The 16,715-nt window shown below is 60.9% G+C and overlaps 2 protein-coding genes across 2 annotated transcripts; one reads left to right on the top strand and one right to left on the bottom strand.

Annotated features, from left to right (window-relative positions):
* Nucleotides 1–819: 819 nt before the first annotated feature.
* Nucleotides 820–10,930, bottom strand: MMP11 (matrix metallopeptidase 11). The gene is made up of 8 exons (XM_070399723.1): nucleotides 10,823–10,930; nucleotides 5,351–5,580; nucleotides 4,314–4,457; nucleotides 4,092–4,225; nucleotides 3,737–3,978; nucleotides 3,404–3,620; nucleotides 2,464–2,721; nucleotides 820–1,640 (listed from the first exon to the last, which is right to left on the bottom strand). Exons 1-8 carry the CDS (start codon nucleotides 10,928–10,930, stop codon nucleotides 1,507–1,509), a joined length of 1,467 nt encoding a protein of 488 aa, XP_070255824.1. The 3' UTR covers nucleotides 820–1,506.
* Nucleotides 10,931–14,176: 3,246 nt separating this feature from the next.
* CHCHD10 (coiled-coil-helix-coiled-coil-helix domain containing 10) lies at nucleotides 14,177–16,078 on the top strand. Its single transcript, XM_070400270.1, has 4 exons — nucleotides 14,177–14,323; nucleotides 14,601–14,820; nucleotides 15,623–15,770; nucleotides 15,872–16,078. The coding sequence occupies exons 1-4, from the start codon at nucleotides 14,283–14,285 to the stop codon at nucleotides 15,889–15,891; spliced, it is 429 nt and encodes a 142-aa protein (XP_070256371.1). The 5' UTR covers nucleotides 14,177–14,282; the 3' UTR covers nucleotides 15,892–16,078.
* Nucleotides 16,079–16,715: the final 637 nt, after the last annotated feature.

Genomic DNA, 16,715 nt, shown 5'->3' on the forward strand with positions numbered 1-16,715 from the left:
CCCAGACCCAAAAGCTTCTTTTCTTTTTTTTTTTTTTTTTTTTTTTTTTTTTTTTTTTTTTTTTTTTATATTTTATTGATTTTTTACAGAGAGGAAGGGAGAGAGAGATAGAGAGCTAGAAACATCGATGAGAGAGAAACATCGACCAGCCGCCTCCCGCACACCTCCCACTGGGAATGTGCCCGCCACCCAGGCACATGCCCCCGACCGGAACCGAACCTGGGACCCTTCAGTCCGCAGGCTGACGCTCCATCCACTGAGCCAAACCGGTTTCGGCAAAAGCTTCTTTTCCAGGCTGCCTCCCAAGTGGAGATACCGAGGGAAATTCTCACAGATGGAAATAGCAACAGAGGCCCTGACTCAGGCAGTGGCTTTCCCAGTCTCACAGCTGGGACTGGCACTCTATCCAGCGGAGGAGAAAGGAAGTGAGGCCTGGAGGCTGGGAGGAGGCCCGAGGTGCCTGTGCCTCAGTTTCCCCGCCCAGGAAACACATAAGAGGGCGCCTAGGAACAGTTCTGGGCCCACCGCCGTTCCTGCCGCGGGAATGGGCAGGATGACAACACTGAGTGGTGTTGGCATGAGCCAAGGCTCCCAGGCTTGGCAGGATTCCAGGGTCCAGGTGGTTATTTGGTTTGGCAGGTGCATCAGATGAGTGTTGGAGGGGAAGAATCCTTCTCCATTCCTTCCTTAACTTTGCGATTTGTGCCTGACAGTAAGCTGAACCCTGTGGTGAAACTAGACAGCCCTCCCACCTCCCGAGCCCAGCTCTGCCCCCATCCTAGCCTCCCCATCACAGAGAAACCCCAGGCAAGCAGGTAGGAAATTATCATGACCATGTTTAATGAGAAACCTCAATTTAAAAAAAAAAAAAGGCTTTGTACACATATTTACATGGCTTTGAAAGGTCTCAGTGCTAGGATGAGGGGGATGGGGAGGGTCTGGCCCAGGAGAGGATTGAGGTATGTTGGGGCCTTCAGAGCCCTGGGTCTCCAGCAGGAAGCACCCCGCTCCCCGGCTGACTCTGGACCTTCTGGCCCGGATCTCGGGGGAACAGATCTCCAGGATCACCAATTGGAAGGCAGCCAGTTCCAAGCCGATGTCTCAGGAAAGGGCAGAAGGCCATGGGGCCCCAGGATCCATGTGCTAGCACCCCTGCAGGAACCTCGAAGCAGGGACAGAGCAAGGGCTCCAGCTCCCGCAAACCTAGGGGAGGTCCTTTCCTGAGGGACAGGGATAGAGAGCGAGGACAGCTCCCTGAGGTTCGACGGTGACCTGCACAGGTTGGGTAGGGCAGGCCCAATGCCACCCCAAGCCTCCCTGCCCAGTCTGAGACCGTTGCTGGCAGGTGACCACGACCCGCGTGGCCTTGTCTGCAGTTGTCATGTCTGACGAGACACAGGCTCTGTCTCATGCCTGATGCCCACAGTCACAAAGACGGCCACAGGTCTCTAGGTGAAGTCCGCGGCTGGGCAAGGGTCAGGGGCCCTGGGGGCATCCAAGCCAGGGTTAGTGGAAAGTGTTGGCAGGTTCTGCACAGCCGAAGAAATCGGGGCCCACGCGACGGGGAAACCCCTCCAGCACCTTCACCTTCACGGGGTCAAACTTCCAGTAGAGGCGGCCGCGCAGGAAGTAGGCGTAACCTGGGGAGAAAGGAGGGTCAGGCCTGGGCGAGTGGACATCAGGCTGTGCCACGGGATGGGCACAGGGGGAGGTCCCGGTGGGCAGGCCTTGGCCACGGCTGACTCCCTTGAAACCTTGCAGGGCTCCAGAACCTCTTTTCCCTTGGGGGAGCCCTTCAGCCTGACAGATGGGGGTGCTTTGGAGGCCCAGTTCCTATCTGCCAGGAAAGCAAGGCCCACTCCCCTCACTGACCCTCCACATCACTGCACCCACCAGCCGGATACATATGGGTATCTTGAGTCCTGTGGGTGCTATAGGCAACCTAGAGTCCGAGGCCACCGAGAGAGAGTTCTCCCAACAGGTCCCAGTGTGGGAGAGCACGAGAGAGAGCACTGTACCATGAGTCCCCAACCTAGTCCTTGGAGATGGCAAGAGGCCAGATGGCTCAATGGTTGGGAGCAGGGCCTGCCTGGGTGGTGGTCCTAGCTACCCACCGTCCACCTGGGTGTACTCAGGGAACCGCATCACCCGAACCTCTGTTTGCTCCTCTGGCAACTGGGTTCCTAACAGGTACAGCTCCCGAGAATTGCACGAGACATTTAGGGAGCTGAGGTGTCCGGAGCGTCATCAGTGTGCAATGGTCATTATTATCAGCTGTGACCAAGGGACCCGGGCAAGTCCTTGCACCTCTCTGACTCTCAGTCTAATCTGCAACCTCGTGGTGTAGCCCTGCCCAGGCACGAGAAGGGGGCTTGCTGGGGAGAGTGCTGGACAAAGGACCTGTGATGAAAAACGGATGCAGCTGCTGCACCGCTTCCCCCAGCCACCCCGTCGCCAACGCACCGTCCGCATCCTGGAAGGCGGCATCGACCTCAGAGGGCACTCCTCGCCAGTCCGTGGCCCGGCGGGGCACTTGGTTGTTCACACGGCGGGTGCCGGAGTGGAAGCGCCAGTAGTATCCGTTTCGGAAGAAGTAGATCTTGTTCTTCCCAGAGCCCCAGACCAAGGCTGCCTGGACCGGGGACCACAGCAGGCCCAGCTCAGAGAGGGGTGCAGGGCCTACAACTGGCTTCTCACCATCGTACATCCAGTACTGAGCCCCTGCGGAGAAAGGAGGCTGCAATGGGGCTGCGAAGCTGCCACACTGCAGCCATCATGGGCCTGCCCAGCGGCCACCACCGCCACAGACTTCCCCAGCCTGTTTTGTTGTCCTGCTTGGCACCCTCAGTGCAGGGGGAGTTGGAGTCGGCAGGAGTAAGCTGGGGTGGGGCAGGCGCTGGGACGCACCACGTGAGAAAGGTTATTCTAAGTAGCAGAGAGGTGCCCGGGCTCCCGTTCCTTCCCCTGGCATCTGACTGCTCACCACCCCCTGGGCCTTAGCTCTGTCACGGCAGGTCCTGGCTGGGCCTTGGTTTATGAAGTCCCTGCCACCTGGAATGCTCCGGGCTCCCTGCCAGTTGAGAGTTAACAGCACAGGCTCCGGGGTCGCCAGACCTAGATCAAATCCCTGCTTTACCTTTTCCAAGCTGTGTCTTGAGGTGAATCCTTTCCCTACTTCTGAGCTGGAGGCCAATGCGTGGCCCACTGTGCAATGCCTTCTATTCTACGCCCACCTTGAGAGCCACCGCCTCCGGGAGGCTCCCAGCTGTGTCCAGAGCAGTGAGCCTTGCTCTCCCCTGACCCTGAGGATTCAGAGCACCTGCCCATCATATTTGTCCGTCTGTCCCAAGCCTTGGCTATGGCACTCCTGGCTCTTGGGAATCTGAGCATAGCCCCCACTCACCCTGGAAGAACCAGATGTGGCCCTGGGCATCCTCAAAGGCTGCGTCCACGGGGTTGGGCAGTCCCCGCCAGTGGCGCGAGGCCAGCGCAGGGTAGCCAGGCTGTAGCTGGCCCCCGCGCAGCCGCCACACAAAGCCTGCCTTGAAGAAGAAGAGCTCGCCACGGATGGTGGCCACCGCGTCAAAGGAGACCTCGCAGGCGTCTGGTGGAGCTTCCGGCTGGCGGTTGGGGGGAGAGGGCCAGGAAAGAGTCCACATTGGAGCCATAGAGACCAGGGGGTGGAAGAGCTGGTGCAGGGCCTCACCTCCTGTCTTCCCACCCTCCGGCACCTCACCTCCAGTGGTGCAATCTCGTTGGTGTCCACCCCAGCCTGGGGGCCCAGAGTTGGAGGCCTGGAGCTGGGGGCCGGCCGGGGCCGGCCATACAGGTGCTGGATGCCCCTGCGGTCATCTGGGCTGAGGCTCGGTGGGTAGCCGAAGGTGTAGAAAGGGGCCATAAGGGCCTTGGCAGCCGTTGTGTGCTGTAACCCGAGGATATGGCCAAATTCATGGGCTGCCACAAGCAGGAGGTCTGTGCCTAGAAAAGGGAAATGGCTTCCTGCAGCAGACACCCCGGCGCAGGGACTCGGAAAGTTCCCGTCCTCTCTGATCTTCAGCTGCCCATTCTGGAAAACGGTCCCCAGGCCATACCCTGGTCGTCCCCAATAGTCCAGGTCTCATCGTAGTCGAAGTGGACATCCCCTTCTCGGTTGGTCTTTGGGAAGAAGGCATGGGCCAGGACACCCCCAGGGCCATCAAATGGCAGGTCGTCCCCATGCCAGTACCTGCGGAGGGGTGGGGGGGGGGGGGGTGCAGAGTCAGCAGCTGCTGACAGCTGGGGCTCCCCAGAGGGGTTCCAGGCCACCGGTTTACCTGGTGAAGTCAATCATGATGTCAGCACGGCCCTCATGCACTTCAGTAAAAGTGAGTGGTGTCACCTCGCTCCACAACTTCAGGGCCTCCGCCATCGTCCGCTGCACCTGCTCCCGCACCAGCTGCCATGGGTACCGAAGGATCCTGGGGGCAGAAGGAGGAACCTGGGCCTCACTCAGGGCAGGGTCAGCCTCTGATGGCTACTGGGCCAGGGTCGCTCAGTGGGGGGTGGCAGGCGCGCAGGACACAGGCCAGGTGAGCCTCAGGTGTGGTGCACTGATGTGGGTGCACACAGGTGTCCGCATTCAGTGGGAAGAACACCGGACCAGGAGCCCCAAGACCCACCTTATAGACCTGACTGGACCGCTCACTGTGGGGAGAACTTGACCCTTTGACCTGCCCCCTCTGAGTTCCCAGTTCCCACCCAAGACATTTCTGCAGCCCCCGGCAGTCTCAGCTCCCGGGCCATCTGATACCACAGTAGTCTTCATGTGCCTTCTCTCCCCAAACAAGTCCCCATCTGCATGAGGTAGAAGTTTCAGCTTCTGCATCAGGGGCCCCAGGTCACCTGAGCTATTACCTGTCCCCTCACCCCTGTTCCCCACATGCATGGATCCTGAATTAGGATGCTGGATTGGAACAAGGACAAGGTCAATGTCCAGCTCCCCAAGAGGACAGGTTGTGGCTGCCTCATTCCCCATGGAGTCCTAGGGCCTGGTCTTTAGTAGGTGCTCATAGAAGCTGCCTGCATGACCAAGAGCTGTGCGCCAGCAGGTCTGCGGGGCGGCCAGGCATGGCCTGACAGAGGCACTGTCCCTCTGCCATGGGAGGGCATGTGTGTGGAGGAGTGCTGTCTGTGTGTACAATCTAAGTTGGGGTTCAGGAATGTTGCCCATGGATGGCTCAGGGGCCAGTAGACACACAGGTTTGTGAACCATGGAGATCTGGCGTGCCTCAAGAAGCAGGTGTAAGGGTGGCGGGGCACACACACACGGATACACAGTGTTCTAGAGTTTGCTCATGGCGGAGGGCCCTACCTGTAGGTGAGGTCCGTCTTCTCCCAGCGCCCACCCGACAGCACGAACCGCTTTTGTCTGTTGCGGGCATTCAGCCCATCAGGTGGGTCAGGTACGCCGCAGCGGGGCGGTCTGGGGCCCCCGGCAGGACGAGGAGCCTCCTGTGCAGCAGGGGCAGGTGCCAGGCTGCTTGGAGGAGCTTCATGCCAGGCCTGAGGCCCCCTCCTCACCAGGTGGCGGCGGTGGGTGTCCTGGGCAGGAGAGAGGATCGGGGGGGGGGGGGGGCAGCTCAGGCCTCTACTCCTCATGGCTCACTGTTAGGGCTGCGGGCTGTCAGCAGCCAAGCTCAGCCCCAGCCCGCTGCGTCTCTGGGCAAGCCGAGGGCAAGAGAAGGCGCGCTCCTGTCACACTGCCGGCCTTTGGCATGAGCTGACTGGTTTCCTGATGACTTGTTGCAAGGCCTCCTCCTGCCTGCCACTCGGCCTGGAAGGGCCCAGGGCTGCCTGTCACCCGCTCTGGCCATTTGGGCTGATGAGGTCTGAGTGGGGGCACAGAGACCATACTCTCCACACACACCCAGGAATGGACCCCACAGAGCTTCTGAGGGGAGGCCAGGCAGCGCCTCCTGCTTCCCCCATCACTCCCCCCCGCACCCCAGCAAATACCATCTACCTCCCTTTCTTCCTGAGTCCCCTCCCTTCCAGTCCCAGCTCCTACATCACGTAAGCCTCTCCTGCCCAGGACTCCCACCGCAGACACTCTTCAGTGTGGAGGGGCTGCAGTCTGCCTCGATTTGCTTACCTGACAAATGGGGCTAATTCCTCCCCATAGTGTTGATCTGAGGATGAGCCATGGTAATGCATTTAAAGCACATAGCCTGGGGCCAGGTACCCAGTAAGGGCATCCAGTCTGGAAAATGGGTCTGATTTCTGAGGGCAGTTCTGCTCACACTTTACCAGGGCTGGGTGCGTGTCAGGGCTAGATGTGGTCTGCCAGCCCCCTACATGCCTGAGTGAGTGAGTGAGTGTGTGTGTGTGTGTGGAGGCAGGGGGGGGGGGGGTAGGGAGCAGTTACCTGCTGCCCAGCCCCAGCCAGAGCCCCAGGTGCCAGGTGATTCTGACTGGAGCTGCCACCCTCTGAAAGTCCCAGGGTTCCTAAAAGAGTTCTAGTTCATGAAAAAAGCAGAAACTCAGAAAGGTTGGGAGACCCTGCGAAATCCTCCAGCCAGGGCGTGGCGGGACCAGGTGAGGACTGATGACCCGGCCGAGGCCAAGGCTGGCTGCGGACACCGTGCAAAGCTGGAGGAGAGGCATGTGGCGCAGTTTGCTGAGAGACTCAGCGCCTGCCTGGTCTGAGCAGCGGTGGCCTCCCAAAGCCATATTTGGGGTGGGAGCTGGGCCACCCAGGCCCCACCCTCAGCCTTGGCCTCGGCCTCAGCCTCTGGCAGCTCTCCCAGGCCCCAGGCTCCTGATCAGCATCCTCACCCCCCTCCCTCAAGCTCCCAATTATGGAGCCACCAACAACTCAACCCTCCAGAGCCACCCGACTCAACCCCCCAGAATACCCTGCTATGAAGGGGTCTTCTGAACCCCGAGGCGGCTATGGAGCTACTTGGTATGTGGGGCCCAGAACCGGTTTTCCCTCGGTCTGAGCTTGCTTATTGAACAGTTGGGTACTGGGCTGTGCTGTTAAGTACTCATCACTGTTGCAGTTCCCCTGCATCGAGGCCAGGACCCTGCCCATCGCTCCACGGACATGCTCTTAGGCCCTGATGGAACCTCTCACCAACTCCACCTTCATCATGCCCATTTCTCAGACGAGGAAATGGAGCCCAAAGCAATTAAGCAATTTGCCCAGGTAACAGCTGGCAGGCGGCAGGCTGTCGGTGCCGCAGCCCGCCCTACCTGCTACCTCTGCTCTGCTCTTTGGGCTGGAGTCCCCCTTCTCCTGGAGGAGGGACCCCAGCTGGCCTCACCTTGGTGAAGAAGAGAAGGGATGGGAACATATTAAGCACCTGCGACTTCCCAGGCACTTTGCAGGCGGGCTCACTGGACGCCCCCCTCCTCCCATAAGGTGGGGGTGACACATGTGCCAGGTCTCACACGGAGGATGTGGAGCCCAGGCTTGTGTGACCAGCCATGAGGGCTGCCCCTTCCCCTCCCTACACCCCCCCCATCATCAGGGTACAGTTTCCTCCCCCACCCCGGGGCAGGGGTACAGGACCCTCCCTGGGAAGGGCGAGGCCAGCTCTGTTTATGCCCCTGGGCAGAAATCTCTCCTCCTCTCTTTCAGCTCCCAGTGTGGCCTGGAGCAGCCAGCCATGGAGGGAGGGGGGGGGGGAGCCCTTTTTCTTCTGCCTACACAAGGCACCAAGTCCACCCCCAGAGACCTGGATCATGGTACTCTCCGTGCAGTAGAAAGAGCCACAGACTGAGATTCAGAAGACCCAGTTCTATGCCACCGCACCCCTGGACGGAGTGACCCTGGGCAAGTCACTGTCCTTTCTTAGCCTTGATTTCCCCAGCTATCAAATGGGAATAGTGCCATGGCAACGGGCTGCATGCTCTCCTTCTGTAATGCCTGCTTCAGCATCTGGCAGAGCCTCTTCCCTGGCCCTGCTCCTTGCCCCTGTGAGCCCTCCTGTCCAACACCTGGGACTCTGCTGTCACCCAATTCCCTAGCGCTCCCACCACCCACCTGGCATCAGCTCCCCCAAAGTCTCCAGACTTTAAATCGTAGAACAAGAGTTGCAGTCAGATGGGAGCTTGCAAACCCAGAGAAGAAGAGTGACTCCTGCAGGCTCTCCCCATAAGCAAAGGCCTCTTGCTCCCTCTCTGTGCCACCCTCATGGGTCTTGGGAAGAGAGTGAGCAGAAGACACTAGAGAGAAGGCCTCCAGCCAGTAGGATCTTTCGGGGGAAGCCCATCACTTAATAGCTCTTGGCTTCTTTTTCCCCATTCCTGGGATGGGACACATGCTCCCTGCCCCGCTGACCTCCCACACTCCGTCTTTCTGAGTCCTTCCTGGCCTGGGGCCACCTGGCTTAGCTGGAAGGCCTGGCACCAGGCAGCCCACTGACTCCTCAGATGGGTATGCTGGTCCTCCCAAGGCTGCTGGGATTCAGTGAGCTGGGTGGTGGGCCCTGGGGGTCAGGGAGCAAGCATTTTCCAGAGCCCATAGAGGTCAAGGACTTTACCCAGGGTCACACAGCATGTGGGGCAAGAGCTGGTCCTAGATCTACGCTCATGCTCCGCGCCCCCCCCCCCCCCCCCCCCCAGAGCTCTCCTCGCACTCCCTTAGCTCTCGGTCTGTCTCCAAAACCCACGTTGCTGAGAAGTGTTTCTTCTTCTGGTGCGCTCCCTCCTCCTGGGCCAGTATCCTCCCAAGGCCAGCCTGTGTGCTGGGAGTCCAGCTCGCTCACCCCGTCCTCTGGCGGGCACTAAATCACAGCCTCAAACAACCTCGAGGAATTTCTGGGCTGACTCAATCTCTTGGCTGAGCTAGAGGCTCAAGGTCAGCCTCTGGGACAACTTCCAATCAGGAAAATGGGAGGCATCCGGTAGAGGGGAGATAAAGGAGGACCCCAGACTAGGAGCCTGCTGGGGAAAGCCAGACTAGCTGTGCCCCTCTGTGGGCCTCAGTTGGCTCTTGGTCCAATAGAGATCATTGATCACAGCGATGCCTTCTGCTGTTGGCAGGAGGTGACCCTGACAGGAGGCTGTGAGGAAGACAGGGGAGCATCGTCATGCCATTCTATTTAGCATTAAGCCCCTCTGAGGCTCAGAGAGGCCAAGCAACCTGGCCAAGCCACACAGCCAAGTCGGCAGTCAGTCCGTCTTCTCCCCGATGCTGCAGCCTAATCTGCCCCTTCTCACCCCTCCCCAGCTGGTCCCAGGGGCTTCGGGGCTTTCATCAACCCTGAAAGCAGCTGAACTGCGATAGATAAATATTTACATAGCTTTCCTGGCCCTGCCAGCAGCAGCCGGGGGATAAACACGTCAGGGCGAGCCCAGATGCTCTCTGCATATCTGCAGTGACAGACAACAGCCCAGCTCAGACCTGGCCCCAACTGACCCTGCACCCATATCAACGGGGCAGCTACAGGTGACAGAATGTCTCTCTCCAGCGTGCCTGGCTGTCCCACTCCCCAAATTACCTCATTCAATAACCCTCGACGTCCAGCAGTGGGCACTGTTACCTCCCACCCACTTCCGACAAGACCGAGAGGGTGAGGCTCAGAGGCACCAGAGGGCTCACCTAAGGTCACCTGGTTCAAACCCAGATCTCTCCCATTTCTGAACCCGCCGGTTGGACTGCCCCAAAATCGAGGGGACTGGGAGGGGCTGGGGAAGAGGCAGAGCTCCCACTCACCCTACCCCACCCATCCTATCTCCTCTTGCTCCCACAGCCGGTGAGGGCAAGGCTGGCCAGGGCAGAGCTGGGGTGGCTGGACAGAGGGGCCCAGCCCGGTCAGACCTCCCTCCTCACCAGACCACACTCCTGCTTATCACACCTCCCAAGGGTTTCATACCTGCCTGAGCTCACTGGATGGCTCAGCTGCCAGTAGGGGTGGGGTGGGCTCCCAGGGGCCCACGGACCTGCAGTTGCCCAGGCTCCGACTCCAGGATCTGCCTGGCCACCCCTGTTACTGGTCCCTCAAAGCCCCAGCTCGAGGGGAGAATGCAGCTTTCGGGGCACATGCAGGCTGTCATCCCCCCGCGCCCCCCCCGCCCCCCCACGACTGGCCCTCCTCTTCTCCTCTCTCACAGGAACTTGCTTTTTCTTTAGCTCACACATTCTTCCCCCTTCCCTGGCTCTCCCACCCCTTTGCTCTCTGAGGTTCTCATTGCTCCACCCTTGGCCCCCCACCTTTCTCACTTTCTCACAGTCACACACACACACACACACACACACACACACACACACACACACTCTAGCTCTCACGCTCCTGCTGTCCTGGCTCCAAGCCTCCCAAACTTGCCACTGGCAGGTGCCTGGGCTCAGACACCATTTCCCCCAGCCCAGCTGCTGGCCTGCCCAGCTCTTCCGGAACCCTCCAGCCCACTGCACCCCTGGTGGTGTGCTCACGAAGGCCACACGCCTAGCGGCTGACACCAGCCTGAGACCTGCTCTGCTTTGTCCCTGATAGAGGGCCCTGTCACCACTCCCTCTGCTCCTGCCCTCGGCACACCCCAACATCCGCGGCTGGGGCGCAGCGGAGCGGGTTCCCACGCTGATAGGGGGCGTGTGTCCAGCGCCGAGTCCCGCCTCACCAGCCCGGGCGATCCCCATGCAGGCTCCCCTTGCACACCTCCGGGGACAGGCAGCTCACTATCTATCACGCCCACAGGGACCAAGGGGGGGTTTTGGATAACGGGCGGCTCCAGGGTCACCTGGGCGCCCCGTGGATCCAGCTCCGTCTCGGGGGCCCAGCCCGCGTGCCCGGCAACCCCCTGGCCAGGAGCGGCCGGCCGGCCGGCGGCGGGCACTCACCGGCGGCCGCGGGGCCCACGCTAGCAGCGGCGGCGGCCAGAGCAGCAGGAGCAAAGGAAGCAGGAGGGCGCGCGGGGCCGCGCCGCGGAGCCGAGTGGCCCGAGCCATCCGCCCCGGGGCTGCTGGGCCTGCTGGGCCGCTCCGGGCCGCCGCCCCTTATAGCCTCCGCCCCGCCCCCGCCCCGCCCCCCGCGCCTTTTGTTCTAAACTCTCCCCGCCGGGACGGCGGCCGCCGGGTTGGGGGAGGTGGAAAGGGAACAGCTGGCCGGGTGGGGGCCTGGGGCCCCGGAGACCCCGGACTCACCAGGGGCGGGCCGAGCCTGTGGTCCGAGGCCTGGTGCTGGGCGACCCCGGCCCGGTGGTCCTGCTCTGGGCCTCAGTTTCCCCCATGTGCGGTGGGGAGTCCGAGAGAAGTCGCGGCCCCCTCCTCCTGGTCCCTACCCCCATCTTCGGAAGGCGCATCCGCAGCTGGTCCCCCTGGTCGGGCTTGGCCTCTGATCTGTGAGCCTTCAACAGGTGGTTGTGCCCATGGGCAAGTCACTCCCCAGAGCCTTGCTGGGAAAAGGACTAGGAAAATGTGTCCCAGGGGAAACTGAGGCATATGGAGACCGGCCGGCCCCCCAGCTTGGGACCCAGACAATTTATATCGATGGGGAAACGAAGGTCCCAAGAGGGAGGGGCCACCCTGGCTTCTTCATACCAGCAGGCAATGGAGTCTATGCCTCTAGCCCAGCGGTTCTCAACCTGTGGGTCGCGACCCTTTCACAGGGGTCGCCTAAGACCATCGGGAAACATGTGATTACGTATTGTTTTTGTGATTCATCACTATGCTTTAATTATGTTCAATTTGTAACAATGAAAATACATCCTGCATATCAGATATTTACATGACGATTCATAACAGTAGCAACATTACAGTGATGAAGTAGCAACGAAAATAATTTTATGGTTGGGGGTCACCACAACAGGAGGAACTGTATTAAAGGGTCGCGGCCTTAGGAAGGTTGAGAACCACTGCTCTAGCTGGTCAGCGGGAGGGAGGGTGCTGGTCGAGGAGAGTGGGGCCCTGGGGGTGGACCAACAGGCTCTTGGGGCTCCTGAGACCTAAAGCAGGGGGCGGTGTCCACACGCTGGAAGGGGTTGGCCAGCCTTACGCTCCCTGTGGTGACCAGGGAGGGCCTTACCATCTCACCAGGCAATCTGCTCCATCACGGGCAACACTGCCCAGCCAAAAAGCAGGCAGTGGCTTTTGTCCTGGTGGGCAGGGTCCTGAGTGTCACAAGGTGAGGCTGTGGGCACCCAGCCTAGGCCTGCGAAGGGAAGGAGGCTGGGAGGGAGCAGAGGACAGACAGTCGGGTTGATTCAACCCTAGGTTCTGGTCCCAGTCTCCCGGGAGCCTTCCCAGCTTCCCCAGGAAGGCTCCACAGCGACGCCTAGAGGGCGAGGAGATGGCTGACAGCAGTGAGTTTTACTACCTGAACTGTTAGCAACTTTTTGTTTAAAGTGACTCACTTTTAAAAATTGAAATACCTGCTTCAGCCTCCTTCTTAGCAATATGGGTCAAGAAATCATGGATTTGGGGAGATCATTATACATTTCCCTGATATACATAAAAAGATAACTGTTTCAATAAAAACGTTTATTAAGTGGTCTCCAGGGCAGCATGGCCGTCCTTTGGGGACCCTGGAGTCCACCATTCATGAGAGCGGAAGTAGCAGCCACCTGCAGGGCAGGCCCAGGGAGGAGGGCCATGGTTACAAGCTAACCATGCACTCAGTAAGGTGGGCTGGTCGCTGAGGGCTTCCTGCCAGAGGAGGACCCTGATAAGCCTAGAAGGATGGGCCAATTTGACATATTCGAACAGGTGGGCAGGGACTGCATGAGCAAAGGAGTAGAGGCTGGACCAGGACTGGCATGTCTGTGAGGATTAAATGGCCCGCCCCTCACATGCTCACCGTGAAGTGGGTGGTCAACCCCACTTAAGAGAGGAGAAAACTGAGGCCCAGGCCCAGACAGGGGTCCGGGGAGGGCCCTGCTCCCCAGGCTGGCTGAGAGGTAAGAACACAGTAGTGCACGTGACTTGCAGGTATATGTGGTCTAGAAGTAACAGAAAATGCCAGGCATCTTCCCTCCCTCCTCCTCACAGAGGGGTCTCCTTTCCCCACTTGGATCAACCTTCCTCTCCCACCCCCCAAAGCTTTGGCTCTGGGTGAGTTCATCCTCCTCACAATCCTTGGGTCACCAGGCCTCAGTTTCCTCTCCCAGGCCACAAGGAAGAGTGATGGGTGTGTATGTGTGCAGTAAAGAAGTCAGCTCTGCTGACTTGGCTGGTTTGGCTCAGTGGATAGAGCATCCCAGGTTCAATTCCAGGCAAGGGCACATGGTTTCAGGCTGGATCCCCAGTAGGGGACGAGCAGGAGGCAGCTGATCCATGATTCTCTCTCATCATTGATGTTTCTGTCTCTCTCTCCCTCTCCCCTCCTCTCTGAAATCAATAAAAATATATTAAAAGAAAAAGTCAGCTCCTCTCCCCAGGGCAATAATATGACCACTGCAAAGTCACTCAGAAAAGACCCACTCCCAGCCCTGGCGCGCACCCCCTCCCCCCCTCCCGGCCTGGGACCAAGGTGGTAAAATCCTGAGGCTCAGGATCCAAACAGGTGCAACCGCCTCTAGACACTCAGCACAGCCTTTGGGATGGGCACGCTGTTTGAATGTCGCTGTCAGTGTCCCGCGCTGCATTCGTGGGGGCAGGGTGTCAGGTGGGGTGGAGGGCCACGCGGGGGGCCTCATCGCACCCCGGGCGGTGCTGTCCTAGGCTGCCCAGTGCCTGCAGCGCATTTTGGCCAGGAAGGAGTCGAAGACGGGTTCCGGACGCCCCCTGGCGGGGTTTCTGGATTCGGGTCCCGCCAGGCCTTCCCCCGGGCACCTCTCCTTGGCTTAAGACCGACCCCCACCCCCGCGCCCGCGCCCCTGAGACCACACAGAAGTCCGCAAACCCTGTCTAATAGGAGGGGGAGGAGCACAGCCCGGCTGGCGCCCCGTGCTCCCTCCCAGGCGAGCCTCCACCGGTCGCCTCTCTGCGTCCTCAGGCTCGGAGCACCGGACAGCACCCAACTCCATCCCCTGCGCCCCGCGATCGCCCCGCGAAACCCTCTGCGCTCGGCGACATTGGCTCCTGTCCCCGGGGCCCTCACAGCTGGGGACCGGCGCAGGGAGGGCGCAGAGTCAGGTTTCCAGCTGGAACGGCCGCGGAGAGCGGGGGGCGGCTGGAAGAGGGGGGTCCGGGCCCCGGGGGAGCGAGGTGCCGCCGCGCGCCCCGCACCGCCCGCTGGAGGCGTGTCCCCGAGGCCCCGCCCCTTGCGCCGCAGTGACAAGCGGTGTCGCGTCGGTCGCGGGAACAGAATCGCCACCAGCGTTGCGGTCTCTGGTCTGCTCGGCCGAGTCCCACCGCCACGACCATGCCCCGAGGGAGCCGCAGCGTGGCCGCCCGGCCGGCCAGGTGGGAGCGGGACAGGGGCCCCTCGTGGAGGAGGCGGGGGAAGCGCGCGCTCTCCAAGGGCGCCATGCGTGACCTTGGGGACGACTGCGCCATCTTAGCGGGGGTGCGGGGTGGGGGGTGGGGGTGGCGGTAAGGGAATGCCACAACCACGTGTCTAAGACGGTGGTCACCCACCCTCCGGAGGAGGAAAGGGGGGCAGGTCCAGGGGCTGCTGGCCCCTCGGGCCGCTGGTCTGGGGTCCGGCCAGGATTAACCCTGCGACTCCTCCACCCCGCAGCCGCCCTGCCGCACCTGCTGCCCACCCGCCCGCCCACCCTCCGCCCTCGGCCGCCGCGCCGGCTCCCGCCCCGTCGGGCCAGCCGGGCTTGATGGCGCAGATGGCGTCCACGGCCGCAGGGGTCGCCGTGGGCTCGGCTGTAGGGCATGTCATGGGCAGCGCCCTGACTGGAGCCTTCAGCGGGGGGAGCTCAGAGCCCGCCCAGCCTGCCGCTCAGCAGGTGAGCAACGGGGCCCCGAGAAACCGAGGCCACAGAGCAGGGAGTCCAGCTGGAATGGCCACCGAGTTGTGTCCAGGCATTTCCTGAGCTGCCTCAGGCCTAGGACTTTGCCCCCACCAGGGTCCTCTTTCTCACTCCACTGTTGCCCTCCTATGGGTCACAGGCTGGCCCTCCCCGGCCCTCCCCTCAGGCCAAGGTCCCTGGGCTCCCCGGGACAGAGGCCAACCAGCCCTTTAGAGATGGGGAAACTCGTGACCTTAGGGCCCAAGGTCACCTGACGCCAGGAGAAAGGAGGGATGTGGAAATTCCCGAGTCTCCTCGCTCCCCATCCTGCGTCAGGCACTGTAGCGGGTGACTCTGGGGCCTGCTCCCTGCTGACCCGTCACCCACTGGGCACCCCACCAGTCCTGAGCCAAATGCAGATTTCGTGGCAGGGTCAGGGGTCATGGGGATCAGTGTGGCTGAGCCAGGAAATTGCTAGAACTTGTGGGGGTGGGGCTCATCCTCATTGGGCTTTTCCAGATTCTTCTCCTGCCCCTGCCACCTGCCCCACGTGCCCATTGTGAGGCAGCAGGGAGCTGCTGTCTGGCATCAACTGAGTGGCTCTGAGAGGGCTTGGGGCTCACCCTGTGTAGCAGATGGAGCAGCTGAGTCTGCTGGTCCTGGGTCGGTCAGCCTGCCTGGAGCTTTGGGGCTCTCAGGCTGGGGTTGTGGGGAGCGGGAGGGGGCACCCAGCTCTGGCACCCACTTCTCATTACCAAGTTTGAGCTGACCTCGCTGCCTCCTGCGCCACCCACTGCAGGCCCCTGCCCGAGCCGCCTCCCAGCCCCTGCAGATGGGGCCCTGCGCCTATGAGATCAAGCAGTTCCTGGACTGCTCCACCACTCAGAGAGACCTGACCCTGTGTGAGGGCTTCAGCGAGGCCCTGAAGCAGTGCAAATACAACCACGGTGAGCGAGTGGCCCCCACCCCAGGCGGGGGCTGGGAGGGACATCCCCTCTCCCTATACCGTGGGGCTGACCACCGGCCGGTATCACCCCTCCCTCCACAGGTCTGAGCTCCCTGCCCTGAAGAGACCGGGCACTGTGGTGCGGATTGGAGCAGTTTTGGGTCCAGCTCTGCACTCAACTCCACCCCTTCACCGACAGCCAGACCAAAACGCCAGAATGTACCCATGTAGTTAGGATTTTTGTGGGTTCCTCACCCCATAGATGACCAGAGACACAAATGTGCAATTAAAAGTTTATCTTAGACCAGAGCCTGCTGTGTGCCGTCTCACTGGCCTGTCTCACGGTGGTTGAAGAGGTGGTTGAAGAGGTGGGGTGGATGACTCACCAAGCTGCCTCCTGGCGGGGAAGGGAGGAGCCCTGTGGTAATCCCACAGCCTTGAGCCGGCAGAGCGGGCAGTGAGGCATTAGCAGGTGACCGAAAAGGCGTCCGGCTCTGGGAGCTGGAATTCCCAGTTGTCTACTCTCCCAGGGATGCCTGCCCCTCCACCTTTCTTGCCTCTGCACCCACATTGGAGGGGTCGACCCCCCAGCAGCCTCACAGCCTGTCTGTGACCTTGCTCCTCTTGCTGATACAACTCAGTAATTCCAGGTTTCATAAGAGGAATGCTGCCGGGCTGCTGTCTGTTTGGGCCTGATCACACAAGGCAGAGGTCACGGCCAGCCCCTTTGGATCTGAGTCTAGCTGGGCCACTGGGTTGTGGGGTGCCTCGTCACGGGGCTGCTGGAACAGAGGAGCACAAGCCTAGCACAAGCCCTGTCACACGTGCTGTGCTGTTGTCTTCCGGGAATTCATTTGGCAGCTCTGCCTCGGGCATTACGGAATGCCAGGCCCGATGCCACGTCTCCTGGGCACGGAGGATGTTCTTGCCCTTGGGTACTTACACT

Source organism: Myotis yumanensis, unplaced genomic scaffold (genome assembly GCF_028538775.1).
Source record: "Myotis yumanensis isolate MYYU_CA2020_CCGP unplaced genomic scaffold, mMyoYum1.0.hap1 SCAF_19, whole genome shotgun sequence".
Classification (NCBI taxonomy): domain Eukaryota; kingdom Metazoa; phylum Chordata; class Mammalia; order Chiroptera; family Vespertilionidae; genus Myotis; species Myotis yumanensis.